General features: G+C 39.2%; 2 protein-coding genes across 3 annotated transcripts in view; one reads left to right on the top strand and one right to left on the bottom strand.

The window, feature by feature from the left end:
- Positions 1-491: 491 nt before the first annotated feature.
- On the bottom strand, positions 492-3305 carry aqp11 (aquaporin 11). Its single transcript, XM_044031909.1, has 3 exons — positions 2495-3305; positions 1364-1480; positions 492-1202 (listed from the first exon to the last, which is right to left on the bottom strand). Exons 1-3 carry the CDS (start codon positions 3090-3092, stop codon positions 1099-1101), a joined length of 819 nt encoding a protein of 272 aa, XP_043887844.1. The 5' UTR covers positions 3093-3305; the 3' UTR covers positions 492-1098.
- A 2542-nt stretch (positions 3306-5847) lies between these two features.
- Positions 5848-23631, top strand: part of pak1 (p21 protein (Cdc42/Rac)-activated kinase 1) — a 37766-nt gene continuing 19982 nt past the window's right edge. For both annotated transcript variants that reach the window (XM_044031906.1, XM_044031907.1), the window contains exons 1-2: positions 5848-5998; positions 15505-15569. The gene's annotated coding sequence lies outside the window, so the exon portion shown is untranslated. The remainder of the gene's footprint in view (positions 5999-15504; positions 15570-23631) is intronic.

The following is a 23631-nucleotide window of genomic DNA, read 5'->3' as shown; positions in this document are numbered from 1 at the left end:
TACACGGACATCTGATGTAATTAAACCTGTCAATATGGGTGGAACCATTCAGAGGTTGTGAGATTACATCAGGTCATCTGTTATGTCTTGGTCGAGTGCATCTGCCTCTGCTCATCCGATGAGAAATGTTTAGGACAGAGAAAACCAGTCCCCTAAACATTTGTTTACTCAGTTAAAAGGGCTTGTTTACACCAATAAATGGCTCAGACGGGGATGGGGCAACAGTCAGAACAGGGTGAACTTGCTGTGACTGCCCACAGTGGGGGAATGGCCATCTTGTCTGAAATGTGAAGTCATGATGTGACCGTATATAATGTGTAACACCAAAAAACAGCACTGTGTCGTTATGTCTGAGGAACAAACCCCCAACCCATTCTCATTTGCGTTTCTGCTTCGTCTTCCAGCAAGAACTCTCAAGTCTTTGTGGTCATTCAGAGGGAGATATGTGGCATTAGTGCTTCACTGATGTTGTCAGACACTTAAAACTATTTGAGCCATTTATTAGTATATAAAGCATTTTTAGTGGACATCATAATGAATGTTGCGGTTTCTCCTCAGGGCTACATCATGGCTGCCAGTCGAACACAGATCTACTGGACTAGATCTAGACGATTTTGTAAGAACTGTTCACTTTCATGCCCACATTTTTAAACATGGAGCCTCCAGAAGAAAATCAACAACTGACAACATTTTTTGAGCAATCCTGCCTAGTGCAGCTTTAATGTAATATATACATATATTCCTCATAGACTCATAAAAATGTCTATACAAATACAGTTTATTAGCACCTTATCATTCAGTTGATAAGTAGTAAATGTTATATTGCACAAAAATAATACTTGGCTCAGTGTATTATTGCATCTGCAATCATGCAAACTTTGTTTCATAATTGATTATTTTTGAATGTTAATTGAAAACAAAAATTAGTTTTGTGTGATTTCCTTTAAATTGTCCTCCTGTCCAATGGTCCACAATTAGAAATAAAATCTTTAAGATCAAGTGTCTTTTTCTAAAAAAAGAAAAGTGCTTATTAGTGTTTCTGTAACTACTGATGTCTGAGGTCAGTGGCAGGTTTACAGTGTCCTTGTGTTCTCTGGCTCATGTCCTCTTCTTGGTCTCCAGGGGGACCTGGTAGTGAGACGGTGGTTTCCTTGACAACAGAGGGACGAGTTTGTCAAACAGCAGCACTGAGCTCATCATGCCTGGAACAGTGAGAGAATAAAAGAGGTGGATAAAGAAGAACTACTCCGAGTAAAACATGGTTTTAAGACTATTAAGAAAATATTTGCAAACATTTGGGAGAGTTTTTGTGTTTTCTTTTGAAAACCTGCACTTTGCATTAGGTAACTTCAGTGGATCTTACCCAGCAGTGGACCCAGCCAGTAAACCAGACAGTAATCCAGGAAGGAGTGTCCACTGCAGGGGAACTGTGTGGAGAAGGCCAAGGCCGGGTTAAACACAGCTCCGGTCGTACTGCCACCTAAAAACACACAAACACACACATACAAATGTTCACACTTGCACTAAAGAACTTAAGTACAAATTATTCCTGCCTCAACTCCAACAGACGTGTGAAATTTACTTGTTTTATATTTTACTTAGCAGAAAGGTGAAGGTTGTCAAACAACTGTGAAACGCTGAACAAGAGACTGTTCTGTCAGCATGAGGTAAGTTTATTTTTCTCTTTTTATTTTAACATTATTTCTTGTAAGTTGCAAACATTCATATGCATAACAAAATTAAGAGGAAAATGTTTAATTCAGACTCTCCTGGGGATCACTGTTGATGTTATTTAATCATTAGGAATTTTTTAAAGACATATTCACTGCTGTGCAAAAATCTCAGATCACCACCAAATTTGCTGTTCCATTTGGACAGATGATGATCAAGCACATCTCGAATGAACCTGGTGTAACAGACATTTTTCACAACAGATATTTCTCAAACATGAAATAGTCGGACAGACACAGGGTTTTCCTGTAACATTAATTAGGGTTTCACTAATTTCACTAGTTCTAATGTCACACTAAATATTTGACAGTTCATCCTGTAGAAGCTGTTCTTTGTTCTGTGTACATATAAGTTTCCCCAATTTTCCAGAAATGTTCCAGTAAGGTGATGCAGGAATTATAGTCACTAATGGAGGCCAAAGACGTATTTGCACTTTTATACAGTAGTCTGGAAATTAGAACCACAGGTAAAAATAAACAACAGAAGTATCATTCTAAGTCACAGTAAATATGACAGATTTTTAAATGTTTCCAAATATTCTCACTGTAAATATAAAAGTATCTCTTATAAAATATGAGAAGATGAAAACTGTTAGAAAGGGTAATCTGATGCTCAAATAATACAAATAAATGAATCCGAAACATTAATTCAAATATTAAAAGACGAAATCGATATAGAAATTAGTTCTTAAAATACTAAAAGTCATAATAGGTTTAATAATAACTGACATCATCACAGAACAGAAAATAAACAAGTAGGCTACCTGCGTAAACGACTGTTGCACTGACCGCAGCTACTGCGTGCACGCGATACTTCTCCTCCACCGAGCGCGTGTGCGTAATGGCAGTCTGCACTGCAAAAGCGCACGCGAGCTCCACGGCAGCGGCCTTGGGCAGCGGCGCGTGAATGGGGCTGACGCACCGGAAACCGAGCAGCTTATGCCGCACGTGCAGTCTCGACAACCCGATATCCCAGAGCAGCGGCACCGCGGCGCGAGCGGCAGCGGCCGCGGCGAACTGACAGGCGATGCGCCGCACTGCGCATCCACCCGAAATCTTGGAGTGGTATGCGTGCTCCAGTGTACCGGAGGGGTTGCCGATGGCCCCGCGGAAGGTGAGTCCGTGCACCACGGCCGCCAGGTACGTAAAAGTAAGGGCAAGTCGAGGCTCGATTCCCCCCACATCAGCCAGCAGCCTGAGCTCGTGCGTGCAGCAGCACAGCTGGAAGGTGGACACGAGCTCCAACGCGTAAACGCAGAGTCCGGTGCCCGCGAGGCTCCTAGACACCAACCTGCGGGTCGCGTCGCTGAGCCCGACGATCCCCGCGAGGACCGCCAAAGACACCGTCACGTCTGCACTCATTTCCCCTAAATGTAGGCGCTCTCCCTGGCTCTAAGCGCGGAGAGGCTCCGCTGTGTGGCCTGCGTCTCTCCCCGCTGGACGTCTCTCCCTCCGGAGGGTGAAAGGCTCGGCTGTGCCCGGCTGCGGAGGCTCTTTCCGGGAGGATCTGTGCGGCAAATAAGCATCAATTACGGCGGCTCACATGGTCCGGAAGTGAACTGACTGAGCTCCACAGTCCTCCTCCTCTCTCTTGCTGATGATGTTGCTGCGTTGCTGCAGCTCCTCCATCATCTCCTGCTTTATTTTAACCATTTCAAGGCAGTTTGGGGGCCCCATAGAACAATGGCCCTGGGGGCCTTATGTCAAACCAGACCTAAACTCAGGATGCTTGCCCAGGTCTTGAAAGTCTTGAAAATGTCTGGAAACATTTTTAGCTCATAGAAGAATTTTAGCGCCAAATTAACAAAAGTGCTTTAAAATGTGTAACATATGAAGAAAAGCAAATACTTTATATGATAGGTGCTAATGCTGGCATGTAATTAGGTGTCTTCTGTACCTAATAAAGTGGCTGGTGAGTGTATTTCCCCATTGACAGTTATTCACTTACATCACTAGATGTCACTGTCTCCTCACTCTTCACTTTAAGTTTTATTCACCTAGTAATAATTGTAATTATTGATCTGTTATTGTGGAGTAGTGAACAACATATGTGTTCATATGTTATTTACCAAATCACAACATACATTATTTCAAGGCACTGTACAAATACACCATGATAGAGAGCAGAGAAACCCAATAATTCACACAATAAGCAAGCACTAGGCATCAGTGAGAGAAAAAACTCCCTTTTAAACAGGAAGAAATCTCTGACAGAACCAGACTCAAAGATCTGCTGCCATCTGCCTCGTCTCCACAAAAGACATATTGTTTTAATTAATTTTAGTTGCTTGGCTTCTGTTTTCTGTTGTTTGTTTCATCTGTTCTGTTCATCAGATCAGATCAGGTTTACACAAATAAACACAGGTACATTTGTGTTGACACATATTAAACACAAATTCTTAATGCAGCATTCTCTCTGTATAAAACAAAAACCCTTATAATCAAAGCAAGGGTTAGGGTCTTAACATATCTATGAAAAGTTAACATTTTAATTCCTCTTTAATTCTCACACCCTCAACTGAGTTTTTCTTAATGTTTGTCGCAAATGCTGGTTTTTTAACACTTAAATTCCTCTGAGGTGATATTAACTCTCTCTGGTTGTGAACAGATTCTGTATTCACTTTGGCAGAAGGTCATTTTTTGTGCGCAGGTCCACTAAGAGGTAAAATGGATGTGGATTGCTCTGAGCCATTTAGATTCAGTAATAATGCATTAGTTGGTTCATTATAGGTTGAATAGGTGGTCATTCTTACAGTCCTTTTTTGCAAAAATGAATTGGTTATGTGTTGGTTTTATAGGTGCAGATGAAGCTAACATAAACACATTAAAAGTAACTTGGTTTTAATTCAAAATGGCACATTTTTGCAATTAATTTAAAGTTTTCAACATCTGACCAAGAAATGGCTTTTCACTTTACCTTGTGATTTTGCAGAATATGTAAGTGCAATTATTCACCTTTGTTTCTTAAAGTTGTGTTTTTTTTATATATCTCCGATTTTCTCTGCAAATATAATCATACAGTGTCTCAGACAATTGGTGCAGAAATGGCTTGACACAAAGACTCAATACTGTTTATTAGATTATTAGTTTTAATGGGAACATTTCTAAATATACAAACTCTCTGTATTTTATATTATAAAACTAGATGTTTATACGAAGACATTTCCCGCTGTTATTGTAATAAATACAATACAATATTATCATATGCATATAATACACATATGAGATCAAATGATTCCTCTTCCTCTCTTTCAAGGATTAGGTTATGTTTTTTGATTTTATGAGCAGCAGAATGCAGGTGTGGATAACATGTAGGTTATGGTCAAATAAGGGAATTACAACAACAACAAATAATAATAATAACAATAATAATAATGTTTTTTCCTCAAACCCTAACACTTGTGCAAGAGACACTCTATACCAGAGGACTCAAACTTGTGGCCAGCCACTCAATATTATGCAGCCTGCCTCTTAATATATGAATCACACTATATTTATAAATGAACATGTTTAGTGTTTTTATTACAGTTGTCCATAGGTTATTTATTTGATTTCAATTTGCTTCATAAATATGTTGTTGTTTTTTGTTATTGTGAACTGTGTATCATTCCATATCATAACAAACACTTTTACAGTGAAATTCTGTGAAATATCAGCGTGAATATCGTTATTACGTTATTGTGACGGAACATTGTGATAATTACGATTTTAAGCTAATTTCCGTTTAACTTTTTTTTCACTTGACCACACTGGACAGTCATTAGCCCCCAGGTCGTTTGAGTTTGAGACCCAAAATTGTATACATTCCTGTTTTCTAATTGTCCTTAAAGGCTCTGGAATCGTCACACCTGAATGCAACGCCGTTCGTAATGACCGGAGGGTTCGGGAGTGTGCGACATTACTCCCAGTAGCATGTGAACGCACCACCACTCCTCGCTCTTGACCGGTGAGCTCCGACCCCGCCCCAGAGTTTAAACAGACATCCGCAGCAGCCAATCAGCGACGGACAAGGCGGAAGACTGACCAATAGCGTGTTCGAAGGACCTCAAAAGGGGCGGGTATTAGAGTGCAACAGGGCCTATGTGTGTCGAGCTAACAATAGCCAGGGATCGGCAAGTTTAGTGAGAAAGCCGGAGCAGGAGGGCGGCAGAGCTGAGCAGCAGTAACCGGGAGAAGAGCAGAGATATCCGAATACATGAGAAACGGTGTACCGTTGACTGACATTATCACTCAACATTGTGCTGTTTTCATTAGCGTCGTGACGCGCGGTGAGTAAGCATTTCCACTTTATTTTTAAACCTCACGTTTTAGCCGTGTACCTCCATTCTGTGGCGGGCATGGTGCGTGGTGGATGAGGTGCTCAGTCGCCTGTGGACAGATAGGTAGGTGGGGTTAATGGTGACTAAGGGCTGGGACCACAGTATTATTCTTTCATTCTTTTCATTCACATACCTATGTTATTTTGGCTCTGATGTTGAAGGCCCTTCAGCCCATACACAGAGAGCTGGAGGATGGTGATGATGATTTGGTCATTTTTTTTAATTACACCGGTTTTCCTCCCTGTGTACCAACACATTGTGATTACAGTTTCCACTTTCCATCTCTGAAAGGAAACCTCCAACGTGATTCATCAGAAAGTCTATGCCATGCCCAAAAAACAATTTACTGTAGTCCAAAAATAGACAGACACTGATCTTCTCTCACTGGAACACATTTGCATTTAAGTTTATTTTATCTGGGATGATCATTTAAAATTTGGATTTAACCTTTGTTAAATATGTTATGTGCTGTAATATAGGTGGCTCTGGAAAGCAGAAATCTCCTGGTTTGTTAATTATTTATGCACGATTACTATAACGTGTGTATGCAGCTCTCTGCAGACACTTAAAATGTGCCTCATTGTGCTTCCCTGCAGATTCATCACCAGTCTCTGTGTCTTTAGCAGCTCAAAGCCCTTTAGTTTTCTGTGATTCCTGCACAGTGATGTGTCTGACACAGTCTGAAGCTCCAGTTTCCACATGGCTCAGCAGAAATCAGTGCACTTCTCTGGTCTTAGAGAGTGCAGTCTGTATTAACAGTGTGTGGCTGGGCGGGCTGATCAGATGGTGTGTGTGTGTGTGTGCAGTACATCTGCTGCATCTTATTGATTACATGTAAGCTTACATGCAAGTTCCCTTCTCATTAAAGCACATTGACCCATCAGACTCAAATGGATAAATACAGTTCAGCTTTTCTTTGGCAGAGTTGGGCTGATTTGCCCAACCCTTTGCCACTGTTATTATAAAGTTTCTGAGACTAACCAGTTTACAAATGAATGTAAAATGTTTTTACTCTCTTAGGTCTCAGTGAAATGGAAAGCCAAATTCTCATTTCCACTAAACATATTTGAACTAAAGCATAAGCCTTTGTGGTTTGACAGATGTTAACCTGTGGGGATGATTGTCATTTGTTAGGTCAAGTGAACAGGTCACAACTCCTTGGCTAATTGTGTAAGCTGGCTTGGTTGGTCTGACTTTGAGAAAATTGATTTGATATAATTTTAGTCAGACTAATATCATGTAAACATACTGAGTGGCAGCACAGTTGTTGCCATGGAGACATGGGTGTGGCCAAATGAGTGTTTTATGGCCCCGTGTGAAGCAGGAGGCCACCCAGTTGTCGCTTTGACACCTCAACAGCAAGAGGAAGGCTGGGAAGAGTTAATGACCCATTTGGCTCCTGTGGCTTTTGGCCAAGCTACTTCTGTGTGTGTGTGTGTGTGTGTGTGTGTGTGTCATATCACATGAATGTGAGTTTTCTTTTTGGACAGGCTTTGGTCTCTGCCTCACCTGCCCCTGAAGTTATTTTTAGTGAATTGACTTATCGACATTGTAAAGTGTTACAGCACACACACTCGGTGAATTGATGTGTACAGAGTTCAGGAGGATATGTACTAAATATGTTTTAATTTTAAAATATTGAACCATCTCTATTTTATGGTTGTTTTTGTATGCACTATTGTATTTTATCTTCCTATCAGAAATAATCACATCCATTTAAAAACAGCTGGGAATGAATATGCTAGTGTTAACATGAAGCAGAATGTCTTCTCTACAGTTTGTTTCCTTTTTGGTGAAAAGTCAAAGCAGAGATTTATTATGTTGGCAACAATGTGGATGACAAGGTGGAGCATGAGCGTCTTCTACATCATTATTCACAAAAGTCAGTTTTTGCACTTTTCTTTGAAGAGGTGATAATAGCGGCCAACAATGACAAAAATTGCTTTGACTCAAATGCTTTTAAATCTTAGGAATCACACTTGGTTGAAGAGCTTACAGTAGTCAAGTTAATAAAAAAAAAAAAAAAATTGGCCTTTAAACTTTTATGTGCCATTGGTGATCATTGGTGATCCAGCTGCAGCTCTCTTTCTTGGCGACAGCGGCAACATGATAGGAAAACATCCCTGTAGACCGGGCCAACTCATTTTCGTTCTAGCTCTGTGGTCTATGTTTGGCCCTTGAATTGAGACACAGCTATGGTTTCTTCTGTTTAACAAAAAAAAAAAAAAAATCAAGATAGTACTGGACAAATGGACAACGCTTGAGGTTTCAAAAGAGAAGTTTGAAAACAATGTGTTGCATTGTTATGGGCACTTGAACATGTGTCTTTAGTGCATCTTGGGTGTGTTCACATCTGTTCTCAAAGCCTGTGATCAGACCACAACCACAAGTCTTTGTTGCTGAGTGGTAAATGAAATGATCCCAAACACACACACACATACTGTATATAAAATATAAAGTTAGTGATCCTCAGAGATTCTGCTGGTAGCACAATTTTGTAGAAACAGGGCACACAGACCCCTGGAATATCAAACTTGTCCCTTTTAATTGGTGGTTTGGTGCTGAATCAGCAGAGTTGGCAGCAAAAGTAGACTGTGTTGGTGAAGAGGGAGCAGAGTGTGGGAGTGTCAGGAAAACCTGGGAGAGGGTAAAATATATTTTTGTACAACAATCACTCATACACAGAATCAACACTGATGGTTATATTGACTGTGAGCAGCCAGCAGCTGAATAAGGCATAGTGCATCGAGACGAAAACCGTCAAGACTACATAGATTCTCCTCTTCTCTCCATGAAACAGGCCGAATGGATCAATGCACATTTAAGCTGCGACTCTATTCTCTATTTATTTATTTATTTATTTATTTATTTATTTATTTATTTTACTTTATGTATTTTATCCACGTCTTTGACATGATGGCTGATGAAAGGAAGTGTGATCGTGCATCTCTAAAATCCCATTCCCTCCAGTGAAAAATCCAGTTTCATCCCGGGTTTAAGCGACGTTTTCACTGGAGGTAATGTGTTAAATTGGCATTTACTCCCAGGTCAAAGGACTTCAATGCACGGCTTTGATCAGCTTCTGTTCAGATTGGCATCAGTGGGAACTGTGCTATTTTTGGTGCAAAGGCTACAACATGCATTAATCTTTCATCCATTAGCATTAATGTTTGTTGTGATCCCTGCTTTTCAAAACTTTGGACAACATTCAATATAATTTATTTCATCAGTGCGAACATCCAAATGTTTTACTTAAAATGTGATCACAGTAAGTAAGTAAGATGTACTATATGGACACAATTATTTAGTTAAGTATTAAATTCAGGTGTTTCATTCATGTGGGCCCCTTATCTCCAATGAAGGGCAATCTGAACGCTTCAGCATATTGACATTTTGGACAATGCTATGCTTCCAACTTTCTGGCAACAGTTTGAGGAAGACCCTTTACTATTAAAACATGATTGTGCCTCAGTGCACAAAGCAAGGACTATGAAGATGTGAGATTGGCGTGGAAGAAAAAAAAATACTGTATACGTATTTGAGTATGACATACTCAAATACGTATACAGTATTTTTTTTTCTAGAGGCCTGATGGTGTAATGGTCAGGTGTCCGTATAGTGTACAGTGTGATATGTCTATGATGTCACAATTCAAGCGTGGATGACACAGGGCAGAACAGCCACTGGCAGTGAGAATGGTGTTCATCACCAGTCTCATCTAATTTTAGTGTGAAAGAAGCTTAAGCTATTAATAGTATGTTTCATTATCAAACACGACAGTCCCAAGCTGTTGTTGTAATTACCTTAACACCCAGAAGTAGAAATGTTCTACTTGCCCCTGCTTCAGTTTAGTTTCATTAAACCAGGCAACAGAGCGCCGCTTCATCAGAGAACTTATTAAAGGAGAGAACCCGGATCCATCCAGGATGAATACAAGTGTCTTAATATATTTATTACTGGTTTTCTCAAAGAAAGAGAATTAAAAAATCCATAAGCAGCTGAGATATAACCTATTGTGCTAATTAAATAATGTTTAATATTACATTTGTGTGGCCTGAAAAGGTAAACAGATTGCTGTGATGTACCCAGATATATTTAACATATAATCTGAGCAATCATTCTGTTTGTGTCCTCTCACCATGTTCCAACACCAACAACACGCCTCATGAGACGTCTGTGTGTGTGTTCCAGAGACCATATGGTGTAGGAACAACCCACTCATTGGGACCAGCCACACCTTCCAGTGACACATGCGTCTCTTAATCTGCTCTTTCATAGTGTCGCATACACACACCTTTATATCTCAGTCCTGCAGTAAACTGCTTGGCTCCTAAAAAAAAAAAACCTCAAAAACTTTCCCACAAAAACTGAACTGCATTTTCAAACGTAGTGTATAAGTCAACATTATATTACTTATTCATATTTAGATAAAAATTAGGAAATGACAGTGGCCACATACATTTCCTGGTTATAAGGCATGTTTGGGGCAAAGAAAAGATAAAGGTTTCTCCTCATGGCATCAACATCCTTGTCATAAAAAAAACACACTGGGTTAACACATTGTTTTGGTCTCATCCTGGTCTTAAACTAACCTTAATCCAACTCTTGGTAAAATGCCTGCCTCAAATTTTAGTCAACTGCGTCTTATTAGTGTTAAGTCACGAACGAACGTAATCTGTGTGAAATGTTTAATTCAAGAATGCACTTAAATTGTGTAGGGAAGTATTCTTTAGAGATAGGGTTGTGTGTTTGTTTGTGTTTTTCTATTTTACCTCTTTAGATCCTTAGCTCTTGTAAACACTGACCTTGTCACGACTACTAGTCCTCAAGGAGACCAAAACCTAATGATTCAGAACCTCATTTCATTTCATCTCATCTCAAGTTTAGGGCTCATATTTGAATTGTGGTTTGCTGAGGTTAAAGTTCCAAATAAAGTTAGAAATCAGTGTAGTGTTCTTAGAAGAATAGAATGTGTGGTGTGTGTGTGCGAGCTGAATGTTTAAGCGCTGAAGTATTGTGCTCACACCCTGAAGCCTTGCATTCATGGAGACATTTGTGTGTCTCTGTGTGTGAGTTTGTGTGTGCGTGTGAGAGAGAGTGTGCTTGTGCATTATATCATGACATGATTGCATACTGTAGGTGGTTTTTGTTGGATATTATTATACGTCTGTTGGGAGATGAACACATGAGTGTCCCAGTGGAAACTTTCAGTGTTTGGTTGACCCAAAGAAAATTAGTTGTGTGCGTGTGCGTGCGTGTGCGTGCGTGTGCGTGCGTGTGCGTGCGTGTGCGCGCGTGTGCGCGCGTGTGCGCGCGTGTGCGTGCGTGTGAGTGTGTGTGAGTGCGTGTGTGTGTGGTAATAGAACTCTGTAAGTTCTGGTTCAGGGTGTGTGCTGACAAACACAATCTATATATTTCTCTCTCATTGCTTTCCCACATGGAGAGAAGAAGGTGAATGAGGGTGAATTCCAGTGCTTTAAACACCAATAATGCTATTTTCAAATGCCAACACCATGACATCATTTTCACCAATGTCTCGCACCCCAGAGGGCGTCTCCTCCTCATCTTTCTTCTTCCTCCAGTCTTTGCTCTTTCCTCTCAACATTGTCTTCTCAGAACTTTTTCCTCTTCATACACATTTCTCTCTAAACTCTCTACTTTCTTTACTACATCAAATTATTTCTCCTCATTCCCTTTTTCTTTTACCCAGTCATCTGTTCCACATTAGATTTATCATTTTCTCCTCCCTGTTGCCTGTTCTTCTTCAGTGTTTCCCTCCTCTCCCCCCCTTCAGCCTCCTTTCATCCTCTTCATCACCTCGTCTTCATCCTACATTCATCCATCATCTTCACTCTATCTGACGTAACCAGTCGAGCAGCTATAATACTGTTAACTATAAATACGCCCTCATTTCTCTCTTCTGTCAAACAGAGGAAGTCTCTGCTTTACTCTCATCCACTGACTCGTTATATTTTCCTCTTCTTCTCTGTTTCTTCTATTTCTGCCCATGGGATTCTCTCACTTCCTGTCTCCTTCTCAAACTTAAACCAGAAGGAAAAATTTTAAAATCACAACAAACAAACTTGTGTTTCTGCTGTTATTCATATGTCTCTTAACGCTGACATCATCAAGCAATATCAGGTGGAAGCAGTTTGTGACCCTGTTGTCACAAATGTAAGAGCAGTAGACCAGGAGCTACTGTGTCCCTCAGAGCTCTGGGAGTTCTGGGAGTGGTTTAATTATTTTTAAGATATCGTAAAATTAAGCTGATGAAGATTTTATTATACAAGTCTTTTGTTCAGGGGTGAAAATCACTCTTTTAATGAGTGTGTGCTGGCTGTTTTATGTGGGTTTAAGGTTCAGGGGTGCACAAAGTGCAACCAATTCTCACTGTACTTTATGAAGTAAATCGTAAATGGAGTGTTTGTGCAGGGTGTACTTTCTTTTTCACATTGTTTTTTCAAGCCCTTCACCTACATACCTATCATTTTTAAATCATGAATTACTTTTTTTTTATTACATGAATTACTTAACTACTCAAAGAATTTTATTTCAAAGTTTTTAAGATGATTCTTCACAGCACACATTAAGTTTAAAATTGTGGTGTTTTTCTCGTCCGTGATATTTGTTTTTGAAAGATTTGTTTCCAGTCTCTGTCTGAGCCTCTGTTCTGCTTTTTCTCTCTCACTCTCTCATCTAAAGATGCATCCTTCTTATTTGTGTCTCTGTTTCTTCCCCAGAGCAATGTTGCATGTTGTGTTCTCACCTCTGTGTTTTCACAGGAAGACATGAGCAACACCCTCCTCCTAATTCAACGCTCTTCAGACTTTAAATATGGCCAGTCAAACATGTCAGCTTGACCTCCACATGCACTCTCTGTCTTGAATATTGAAAATGTATTATTAGTCAGTGTTGCAGGGCTAATATAGTCTTATTTCTTTTTGACATGTCATGAACCATGGTACCTATTCAGAGAGCTGAATTGACATTTATTTTCAAGAGCATTCATCCAAACTCAATTAACGAGTCAACAGATAGTTAACAGGTTGTTTAACATTTCAATATGTCCATATTCCATCTGTGACTGAAAATTAAGTAGTTTTGGATAAAGAAAGGCTTTTCCATACTAGATGTTTACCCATGTCTTTGTCCAAACATTTGATCAATAGAGAAAACAATAAGCAGATTACTATTATTAAAACCATTCTACCTTTGTGCTTAATTCACGCTGAATTTCTTCCCAATCTTAAGCCTTTTACTTGATATAATTAAATGCCGTCATTGCTTCAGAGATGTAGTTTGTGATCATCCAACACATTTCCTCTGGTGTGTCTCTGTCAGCAGCTTGTCACCATCCATCTGATATTTGCATGCTCAACAGAAATTATTAGGCACACAGCCATAAAACACAATTACTTTCACATTTATGTCTAAATTAGTGTGTGTGTGTTTCACCTCACAGATACAATTTACAGTCGCCTCAGGGTGAGTTTGTTTGGGGGACGGAACATGTCCAATTTCTGCTACTGTTGATGCGTCAGGTTTGACTTGAACAGACAAAGCTAATTTGGATCTAATCCTGCCCATTCTGTTATAATAATTATTGTGTTTTTTAATAATAATTTTTTATATAAATATATATAATTTTTTTTAACCCTGTGGTGGTGTATAACATTGACACAGACACCAGATCTGTTGGAAGCAAGATTAGGGCTGCATTCACTGCATTTTTAGATAAAGAGGATCTGCGTATAGATGAGTATATAATCCCCATATTAGAAGTCAACTGCGGTTATACCAGTGGTTCTCTATTATTTTCTGTCATGCCCCCCCAGAGGTCAGAAATGTTTTCATGCCCCCCTAATTGAAATACTATTGAGAACCTGATAATTTTTTATTTATTTATCTGTATAAACCCCACTGTATGAGTTGTCCTGGCCTGCCTCTCATGCCCCGACACCTGGGCCCGCCCCACTATTTGAGAAGTACTGGGTTATACTAACACATCTAACAACCTAACGTCACATGACCATTCACTTGTGGGTGTTGCTGTAACTTGTGGGAAGCATATTCTCACCTCTGCAGTTTTGCTGTTATTGACGAGGTCATATTTGACTACTGTGAGAGGCTTAGATCAGTCCGTCAGATAATAAGTCATGTTTCTGTGCGAGAGACGTGCAGCTCACCTGTACTGTATGTGGATTGCAAAGGCCAATGCTGTGGCGAAAAAGGGCAACACACAACTGTCAAGCTACACACAGATGGTGGCACATTGCTTTAACGCACACCTTGATAAGCCATAATCTACAAGTGTGTGCCTGACCTTCTGCTGGTATTACTATTAGTGTGTGTGTGTGTGTGTGTGGGTGTGGGTGTTCTCTAACAGTAGGATGTGAATGTGTGGACAGCTGCATGGCTGACATTCTCACCTCCTGCCCTCCTTCACTCTGTCTGAACCCTTCATCTGTCTAACTTTGTCTGAGCTGTCGATGACAACAACATGCTGTACACACATGCAAACAGTTTCCAAAAACACACTGTTTGAATGTTGGCATGTGTAGGTCATCTGCTAAGAAAAGGAGAAAGACAAAGAAACAGATTCCAAAATGGACTGGGGTGATTTATGTTCTCGTCTGATCAGCCACCCCCATTTTACACTTCAGGTCACATCACGCCTCTATAAATGTACAGTCTCATTCACACAGTGCCAAGACACTTTAAGCATGTGCAGGGTGGAAGAGTGCGGGATTGAATCATCAACCTTCCAATGAGGAGACAATGACCCACATGAGCCACAGCTGACCCCTGCAGATGTTATTGGTTCCTCACAAAGATATTTAATTCATTCATACATTTAATTACCTTCTGCACTGAAACACAATGACAATAGGTTGATACTATTTCTTAAAACTTTAAGGCTCACTAATTGTTTTCTAGATTAAGCCATCTCCAAATTTCTGCCACTAAAATATACTTTACGCAAGTATTTATTTTTATGTATTTTTTTGCTGAAACAGTCTGGGAACAGGTAGCATGGGGTACACTTCTATGTATTTGTGTAGAACGCCATTTTTCTAATATAATATAATCCTGTTTACATCTCTGAGATTGTCTCATCCACACATTTGATTGGTATCACTGTCACTCTTCTCTGTTCACTGCAGGACTTAGATGCTTAGTGCTAACAAAGCATCTTTCATTACAAATTTCTATGTAATGTAACCCTAACCCTTTTATATTTATCAACACATCCCCAATCTGTTCTGAAACATAGTATGTGATACCCTGATATTCTATAATATTAATCATTGATCTGTAACATAATAGTATGTACTTTTTAAACAATAGGAATGACCGGACTGATCATGGCTGTAGATCTGAGACAGACCCTCTCAAAGACAGTGAAGAGTTGATGAACAGTGAGTGGTGACTGCTGTTCCTCTGTTTTTATGCAGGCTGGAGGTCAAATCTGTCCCTCGGCCAATCAGCGAGTGGAGCAAGCCAGACGTGACATTAACAGGTAAGCTCGCCTGCTATAACACAAACTGCAGCTCACCTCCAGGTGTGATTTTGTGCTTTGCTCTGGGGCACTGAGGCAGTGAACAGTCAATTCACCAAGGCTCAGCTAGATGTTGGAATCTCTCAGTGAGTTATGTGAATTTGATGATTTCTGCTGCTCAGTATTTGGCAGTTGACCTACTGGTGGACGTATCAAGCAGCTCACAATTTGGCAACTGACTATAGAACAGTTTAAAGCACTTTAATTTTGGTAATTTGGCCTTAACTAAGTTTGTTTCCCAGGTCTGGAATAAGTGACTTTAGGACAATAAGCAAAACATATCTCACTCTTTGAAATGGTCAGAGTCCGTCTCTGTGTTTTTATTACATCATGCTGCCCTACCATCATATGTTTAAAAAAAAACAAACAAACAACTATCTTCTCGATTAATCAGTTAGGCGTTTTGTCCATAAAATGTCATAAATTGTTGAAAAATCTTAATCATTTCCCAGATTTTGAAATGATGATGTTCTCATTGTCCAAAAACCAAAATTACTTGTTTTTAGTTATTTTATAAAACACTCAAACAATTAATTATTAATTAATTAAATTAATCAAAGTAGTTGAAGTTTCTTGGTTCTTGGTGTTGTCAGTTTTGCTTTTCCATGTATGTCTCCAGTAAAATGCTCTCATGAGGAGTTGTTTAAAGGTGTTTCATCAAAACCGTATGTCATGCACATGTCAGTGCAACAGTGCAGGACAGTGCAGGACAGTGCAGGACAGTTTTGGACTTTGTAGGACGGTGTTGGAAAGTGTTGTGGTTCATAATGTGTCTCACATTGGGAAAGTTGGCTCTAATGAGATGCTGTCTTTCTGGCCTGATGGCTCCTTGTAGGCACTGCAGGCTTTATTATTTATGGGGTTTCCATGGTGATGGAGTTAGGGAGGGGTGGAGCCTGACAGCTGGTAGATCAGGGATGGTGACAGACCCTCGTGTGTGTGTGTGTGTGTGTGTGTGTGTGTGTGTGTGTGTGTGTGTGTGTGTGTGTGTGTGTGTGTGTGTGTGTGTGTGTGTGTGTGTGTGTGTGTGTGTGTGTGTGTGTGTGTGTGTGTGTGTGTGTGTGTGTGTGTGTGTGTGTGTGTGTCAGTACTTTTGTGGACATCTTTTTTGGGGCGGGGTCTGAGGGTTTGCTTTGTATTTTTTATGTGCTGCATAATTGTGCATCCATGTATTTGAGCTCTCTCCCTCTGCCTGCGTGTGTGTGTGATGATTAATGTAAAATATTCAGAAGTATCAGCTACGATCTGTTGCCACAAAATGTGTAATATTTTTAATTGACAACTGAAGTTTTGTCCTGTTGGAGCAGAATTTTCATTGCTTATATTCTGACACAGTCCCAGGCCTCTCTTTGTCTCTTATGATCCCGAGCTATAGGATCATAAAAAATACATGACTTGACTTGAATTATCTGGGGGAATCTTAATATTAGACATTTCATAAATGTTTTACCCATCATTTAATTTTGAATGTCAAATAAAGGATCCTTTCAAAATAAGTTATCTTTTAAATGTACAGTGTGTCTTGGTTACCCACAGATATCATATAACAACAACACAGCTCAATGTTGTCATTATATAACCAAACATAATCAATAATCGGCTCAATCATATTTTCACAGGAACATCATCGTCACAGACATGGACCAGTAAACAAAGCTGTAATCACTCTAGTTCACACAGCCTAGAGTGATTAGCAGGGAGTGAATATGCTAATGTGTGTGTGTCTGTGTGTACATACATACATCTTGTATATTTAGGTATCGTGTTACCCACACACACTCAACCTCAAATTCAATCAGCATCATTTTACAAACACCTGCAAGCAGTGCAACACCTGTCCTAAAGGTGTATCTCTCTCTCTCTCTCTCTCTCTCTCTCTCTCTCTCTCTAACAACACACATGAAATGCATACATAGCATACTGTAGATAAGTGTAACAAAGAGAAACACTCAGGAGGTGTATGTATCTTTTAATAATCTGCCGATGTAAAAATATGAATCTGAAAATCGATATATAAATGTTGATAAATGGAGTTGCGACCCTGACTGGTAGAAGATTATCCACACCTGCATGTCCTCAACTTCCTCTCCCCTTCAGACATTAATATTTAACGGCATCTCCACTGCTTCTTACCTGGTTAAGACATTTTTGAAACTACACTTCAAACACTTCCAACCCACAGCTGCAGCTTTCTGTGTAGAGGCAACTCATGTGTCGAAGCCCCTCAAGCTTTGCTAGTGGATGTTTGGTGGAAGCTCTAAAATCCCAAACCAACATAGTTACACATAGTTAGCTTAACTCCTTCTCAAATGCAGTGATATAAAAACCCTCAGTGCACTGTACCAGTAGTTTACCTGCTCACTTGTGAGTATTTGTCTGTTGAACAGGAAGTTTAATACCAGTGCGTTTACATTTCTATTCTGTACAAACAACAAACAGCAGACCTTGGTCCTCGCCAAAGCGAGTAGGCCAGTGTGTGTTGGCAGTTCTTCCTGTGGACACCCTCCCAATTTTACATGTTTTTTTTTAACGCTTATCGACTATTGAGTCATTCACATTTGGTAAAGTGGTTAGTAAAGCATTTTTATCTGGGTGACAAAGTTCAGACAATATCGGAACAAATGGGACAAAAAATAAATAATTAAATTAATAAATAGTCACCGTATATCAGCCATCGGCTGCCCTGGTTTCTTAATTGTGGCCTCATCATTGGCCATAGCAAAACACATTTCACTAAACCTCTTCACAAATAGCAAGAGGTAAACACACAAGAACACACAGAACAGAGAAGAAGTGTGACATCACATCAGCACTCAACTCCATATTAACAGAGGGTAACATTTGTTTCCTGACATTTTGTAAAAGTCGCAATTTGCATCCTGGAATTTTTTAAATTGTATTTATATTTGTAAGAGTTTGGACATTTACTATATTATTTTGGATTCTGTAACTTTGTTGCAGTGAACAAGGTAATGAAGGAAAGAAAAAGAGACCAGGCTGGGAAAGCTGTGGAGGGGAGGGAGTGAGGGTGAGAGAGGTTCAGCTATAACAGAGTGAGAGAGGGGGGTGAGCTCTCAGACAGTGTTTCCAGTGAAAAATGCTCTTGTCTAAATTCCTGTGGACTCGTGTTGCTACTCGGCTTTCTGTCTATTCTTTGATCCCTCGCTCTTTCTTTTCTCCCGGCCTGCACTTGCCCCCCTCCCCTCTTTTGTGTCTGTCTCTCTCTCTCTCTCTCTCTCTCTCTCTCTCTCTCTCTCTCTCTCTCTCTCTTTTTTGTGTACTTTCTCAATTCTGGTGTTTCGCTTGGTCTTAGTTTTGCTTTCCCTTTTATTGCACACTCTTTTTTCTTTCTCAGGGTAGACGGATTCCTTCTTTCTTATTCATGTATTCATTCACTCCTTTTTTTTAAAATTCATTCCTTCCTCCACACACATTCACATTATAAGTAGCCGCAAGCTGAAAACTTTCCAGATGAATTAAACGCAGCAAAGGCTGATGTGATGATGCATAATAATAACATTTTAAGAAAAAAATTGTGATAACACACAGTTTTAATATATATTTGCAAAAGGTGTTTGTAATGGCCTCATAGTTGTCATATTGATTTACATGAACTGAGAAATCGATCAGTGAGGTTTTATTGTAATTTTACCTTTAACAAATGCATACCAACAATCTTTCCTCCAATCATCCAGTCCATACCCCACTTCTAAAGGTGTGTCTTCAGTAAGAATTGTGCATTTTTACATCAACATGATTGGGTATTTATAGTTCATTTTTTCTTCTTTTTTACATTTGTTGTTCACTTTGTTGTTTTCCAACCAGTGATTCATGTCTCAAACATGAAACGAGGAAAAGCAGAGAACACAACATAAAAAAGGACCATGAGTAGCATTAACAACGTTACCTTTTTCAAATCAATAGCAGTTTAAAACGACACGATTAGCAAACCACAAATTCTGCAGTTCAATTGTTCTATTTTGGATTGTTGCATATCCTATACCAAGTTAAAATGAAATGCATAAATGTTTGAAACAGTTGGTGCTCACACTTGCACAAGTGTGTATTAGTTATTATTTTTGATGGTATTTATCCATCTTGTTTTATTTTATAGCACATAGTGTTGGTGGGAAAAGAAAAATGGTCTTTCAGTCAGAAATGGTTACTAAATAACAATGACTCCACTGCTCTTTCAGTGATGAGATAAGAAGGTGGCCTCCCTCTTGAAACCACCTCAGACAAACTCTGACTATCACAGCGAACATGCATTACTCTGCAAACATGTTATGATGTAACATCACATGGTACAACACACTATACTGTATTTATGATGCATTATTCACTGTATGTCAGAGTGTCATAAAAAGATATTTCACTCATTTTGGTAAGCCCTACCATGGCAAAAGTCGTATATCTTCAACTTCAGTCCCTCTTTTAAATGGAACAGTTTTAGGAGGATATTTGTGGTGTATTAGAAAAAGAGGTTGCAGAAGTAGATTTTCGGTGTAGTAGAAAAAGAAGTTGCAGCATTCACCCAGGTTCCATGTTTACATTATTGCTAATCAGAGCCATATGTGATATTACCCAGTGTCTTTTGCAATGTGAATGGTGAAAATAAAACCCAATATTAATGCTTTTTTCATTACAGAACCACCATACCTCCCTGACCTTGTTTTGTATAGATTTTGTATGTTAGATGTTGATGATTTCTTGTTTTTTAAGTAATGAATTAAAGCTCTAAATAGTTGCATTGACCTGTCGATGACTAAGTGGCACTGCAAACAAATTATTATAATTCTGTGCAGCTGCTGAAAAGGAAGGGATGAAAATGGGAGCCACGCAGTGCAGGATACATAAGGAGATGGACTGATGTTGGAGCAGGTTTTTATGTGAAACATTCACACACAGTCCTGCAGCTTTGTATTAAAGCTGCTGTAAGAACCCTCTCCCACTCGGATACAATCAATGCTGCAACAGATTTATTTGGACTGCAGTGTGTTTGTGCGCACGTGGTGTGTGTATGTACACACACCACGACAGCTCATAATATGCCATGTGTTGAATTTAGTTATGGCAGTTCTGTTCTTTTTCAGTAAAACCCTTCAGGTTTACTTTGTATAGCCCATCAATCTCTGGCAGTGACTCACCTCTGACCAATGACCGCTGCTGATTCAGACCTTTTGTTGTATGTGAGATCTACACACACACACACACACACACACAGAGTCAGTGAGGCCATGTTGATAAATCATTAAGATTGTGAGTAAGTTTTTTTTTCCTCTTCCTCCTTTTCCTCCTATGTTCTGTCCGTGTGAAGAAACAAACCCTTAAACATTTCTACACCAGTCTTAATTTTTATTTTTCATATGCAATGTATTCTGCCAGTTATCAAAGGCCACATCATTACAGAACCAAACACAAAAATTGGTGTTCATTGTTTTTAGGCGTACATCGTGATCCTGGAATCATGAATATGTTGAATCAGATATAATTGTTGACGGGTTTCCTACCTTTTATTTTTTTTTATTTAATTTTTTTTGCTTCCTGTAAAACCAGCCAGGTTTCAGTCAGACAGTGACTCAACAATGACCACTCACTGAGGCTTGGTGCACAGAAACATCAGCTCAACAGAATGTTACTGTTATAGGGTCAGATAACACATTAAGTCAGAAAATATCCTTTAGGTGTTGGTAAAACCTACCAGCGACAGGTTTGCTGTGTCACATAAATACGTATGTTTCTGTCACTTTGAAATATCCAGCTATGGACTACGGCTGAACAATTAATTAAAATATAGCAGCCTACTGCAAATTTAAATCGCACGAGGCTCGATATTTTTTTTTTAAAGCCAAAATGTGTGTCAAAATATCCTTTTAGATTAATAATTGTTACACATCTTCTACAGACTAAAGAGAACATATTTGTTTCTCACAAAACACAAATATCACACAGTAGTCATTTTAAATTTTTCGAATGAAAATGAAAATAATTATGTAAAAATGACCATTCTCTCAGATATCGTAAATCATATTACAATCGCAATTCCAGTCAAAATAATCGCAATTAGATATGTATTCAAAATTGTTCAGCCCTGGTATGGACTAGTTAATAATGGCAATAACATTTAAAGCATCCCTAACCCATGTTTACAAAGTGCTTTGACAGACAAAGAAACACAATTTGAAAGCAACACATTTGGAGGATATGGAGAATGCCATTATAAATAAAACCTTAAGAGAAATAAAACCTCAAAGAAGCAAAAGAAAGTCGGGGCAAGTAAAATAAAAGATGAGATAAAAAAGAGACATCACATTTGGTAAAATCTTGTTTCTAAGAAGTAATTAAAAGGACTCTCTCACAGTCTCCTGTTATTGATTAGTCACTGTTGTTCCTTGGCAGGATTAAATCTGTCCAAGTGAATTCATTAGTTTTTATCGATTGTTATACTTTTCAATGATTCAGCATAAAAGTTGCAGGAGACAAATAGTGAGAGAAAGTCATGATGCATTTATGTCCTGAATCACCATAGTGTCTCACATAATTTCACATTATCCCACATTAGTTTATTTCCTATTAAGTAGTATTGAATTCACTCTTATGCAGATCCAAAAATCCACGACAAGCAGGAAATTGACATGCTTTGTTTTGTTCTTCCTTCTGTCTTTTCCTCTGTAGGTTTTTATCATATTTCAGTTTTATGATAGAGCAGATTACATTTCCTGCCCAGCAGAGTCTCTGGGGATTACTTTGTGACAAGATAATTTCTCTGTCCGCTCTAATAGCTCTTCTCTGTGTGAAATCAGAACTTAATGAGGAGATTTCTATAATAAATATTTGGGCATAAAGAAGAGAAATCTAATCAGAGATCCAGGACTGTGATGTGAGATGAGAACAGGGGTTCATGTGGTAGTCTAGAAGATGGAAAGAAACATGAAGAGGAAACGGGTGCGGGTTATGATGCATAGAGTTACAGCAGTTAGATGGAAAAGGCCAGTTTTGTGTGTTCCTCGATTTTCTAGCACCTATAAATCAGAATTACACTGCAGTGAATTCCCAAAATGTGGTTCAGTTTGACACTCGTTCCAGTAGGCATCATAATCAGGATCCAGTTTGAAGCCTAAGCTTTTCATGTCACATTCACTGTTACTCCATCAAGGTCTCTGAAGGACCGGTATCTACCGATTTTTAAGTGCACATAAAGCAAAGACAATTATTTCTTCTGACTTTGCCACCATACAGGAATATGTGCCCCTAACCACCTTGCCAAATTTCTTCATATCTCTACTTCATTTCTTCACAGTTAGGAATTTTAGATCAAAAGACTGTCCACATGAAAATGAGTATAGGTGAATTCACTTAAGTTTTCTATTGTGTTAGCTTTATATCCCCACTGAAACAGCATTTTGGGAGTACTGAAATGCTTTTTTTCTTTTTCCCAAAAAAGCCCCATTTGTAATTGTGTGGAGACAACCAATATGCTGCTTTGGGAAAGCGATGATGTCATAATACCTCCTCTCTCGCACGCGCGCACACTTGTCTGCAGAGTGTCAATTCATCCTCAGTTCTAGTTTTTATAACAACACTTCATGTGTTATCAGCTTTTCTGTTTGTAAGCCCAGAATCAAGCAATGTGTTAACTCCTCAGTTGAAATAAAATGGGACATTCTACCAAAAGAATTATGCGTTTGACATGTAATCTAATTACAATTACAAGTGTGAGTGGATTATTCTGTATTTCGGTTACTGCAGAATATGTTGACTTGTCTCTTGATCACTTGTTCAGCTCTGAGTAACCTTGCAGTGAATGTGAAAGTGAATGTCTTGCCTAAGGACACTTTGACATGTGGTTAGGAGGAGCTGGGTACTAACCAGTCAACTCTGCCAGTTTTGCGTGCACACACACACACACACACACACACACTGGCCCCTGAAGGCTATATGCCAGCGTAGGACAGATGGTTGTATGGGGTGGGGCTGTCCCTGGATATGTGTGTGTACATACATAACCAACTGGTCCTCTCCT

The sequence above is a fragment of the Solea senegalensis genome, linkage group LG8 (genome assembly GCF_019176455.1).
Source record: "Solea senegalensis isolate Sse05_10M linkage group LG8, IFAPA_SoseM_1, whole genome shotgun sequence".
In the NCBI taxonomy this organism is placed as follows: domain Eukaryota; kingdom Metazoa; phylum Chordata; class Actinopteri; order Pleuronectiformes; family Soleidae; genus Solea; species Solea senegalensis.
This window is presented reverse-complemented; position numbering and strand designations above follow the sequence as displayed.

Bases quoted from the DNA above. Each gene is read 5' to 3' on its own strand.
- aqp11 (XM_044031909.1), bottom strand. From the start codon at position 3,092: ATGAGTGCAGACGTGACGGTGTCTTTGGCGGTCCTCGCGGGGATCGTC. The intron at 1,481-2,494 runs GTAGCCTACTTG...GTGTGTTTTTAG, and splicing joins TGCAACAGTCGTTTACGCAG to GTGGCAGTACGACCGGAGCT. The intron at 1,203-1,363 runs GTAAGATCCACT...TCACTGTTCCAG, and splicing joins CTGGCTGGGTCCACTGCTGG to GCATGATGAGCTCAGTGCTG.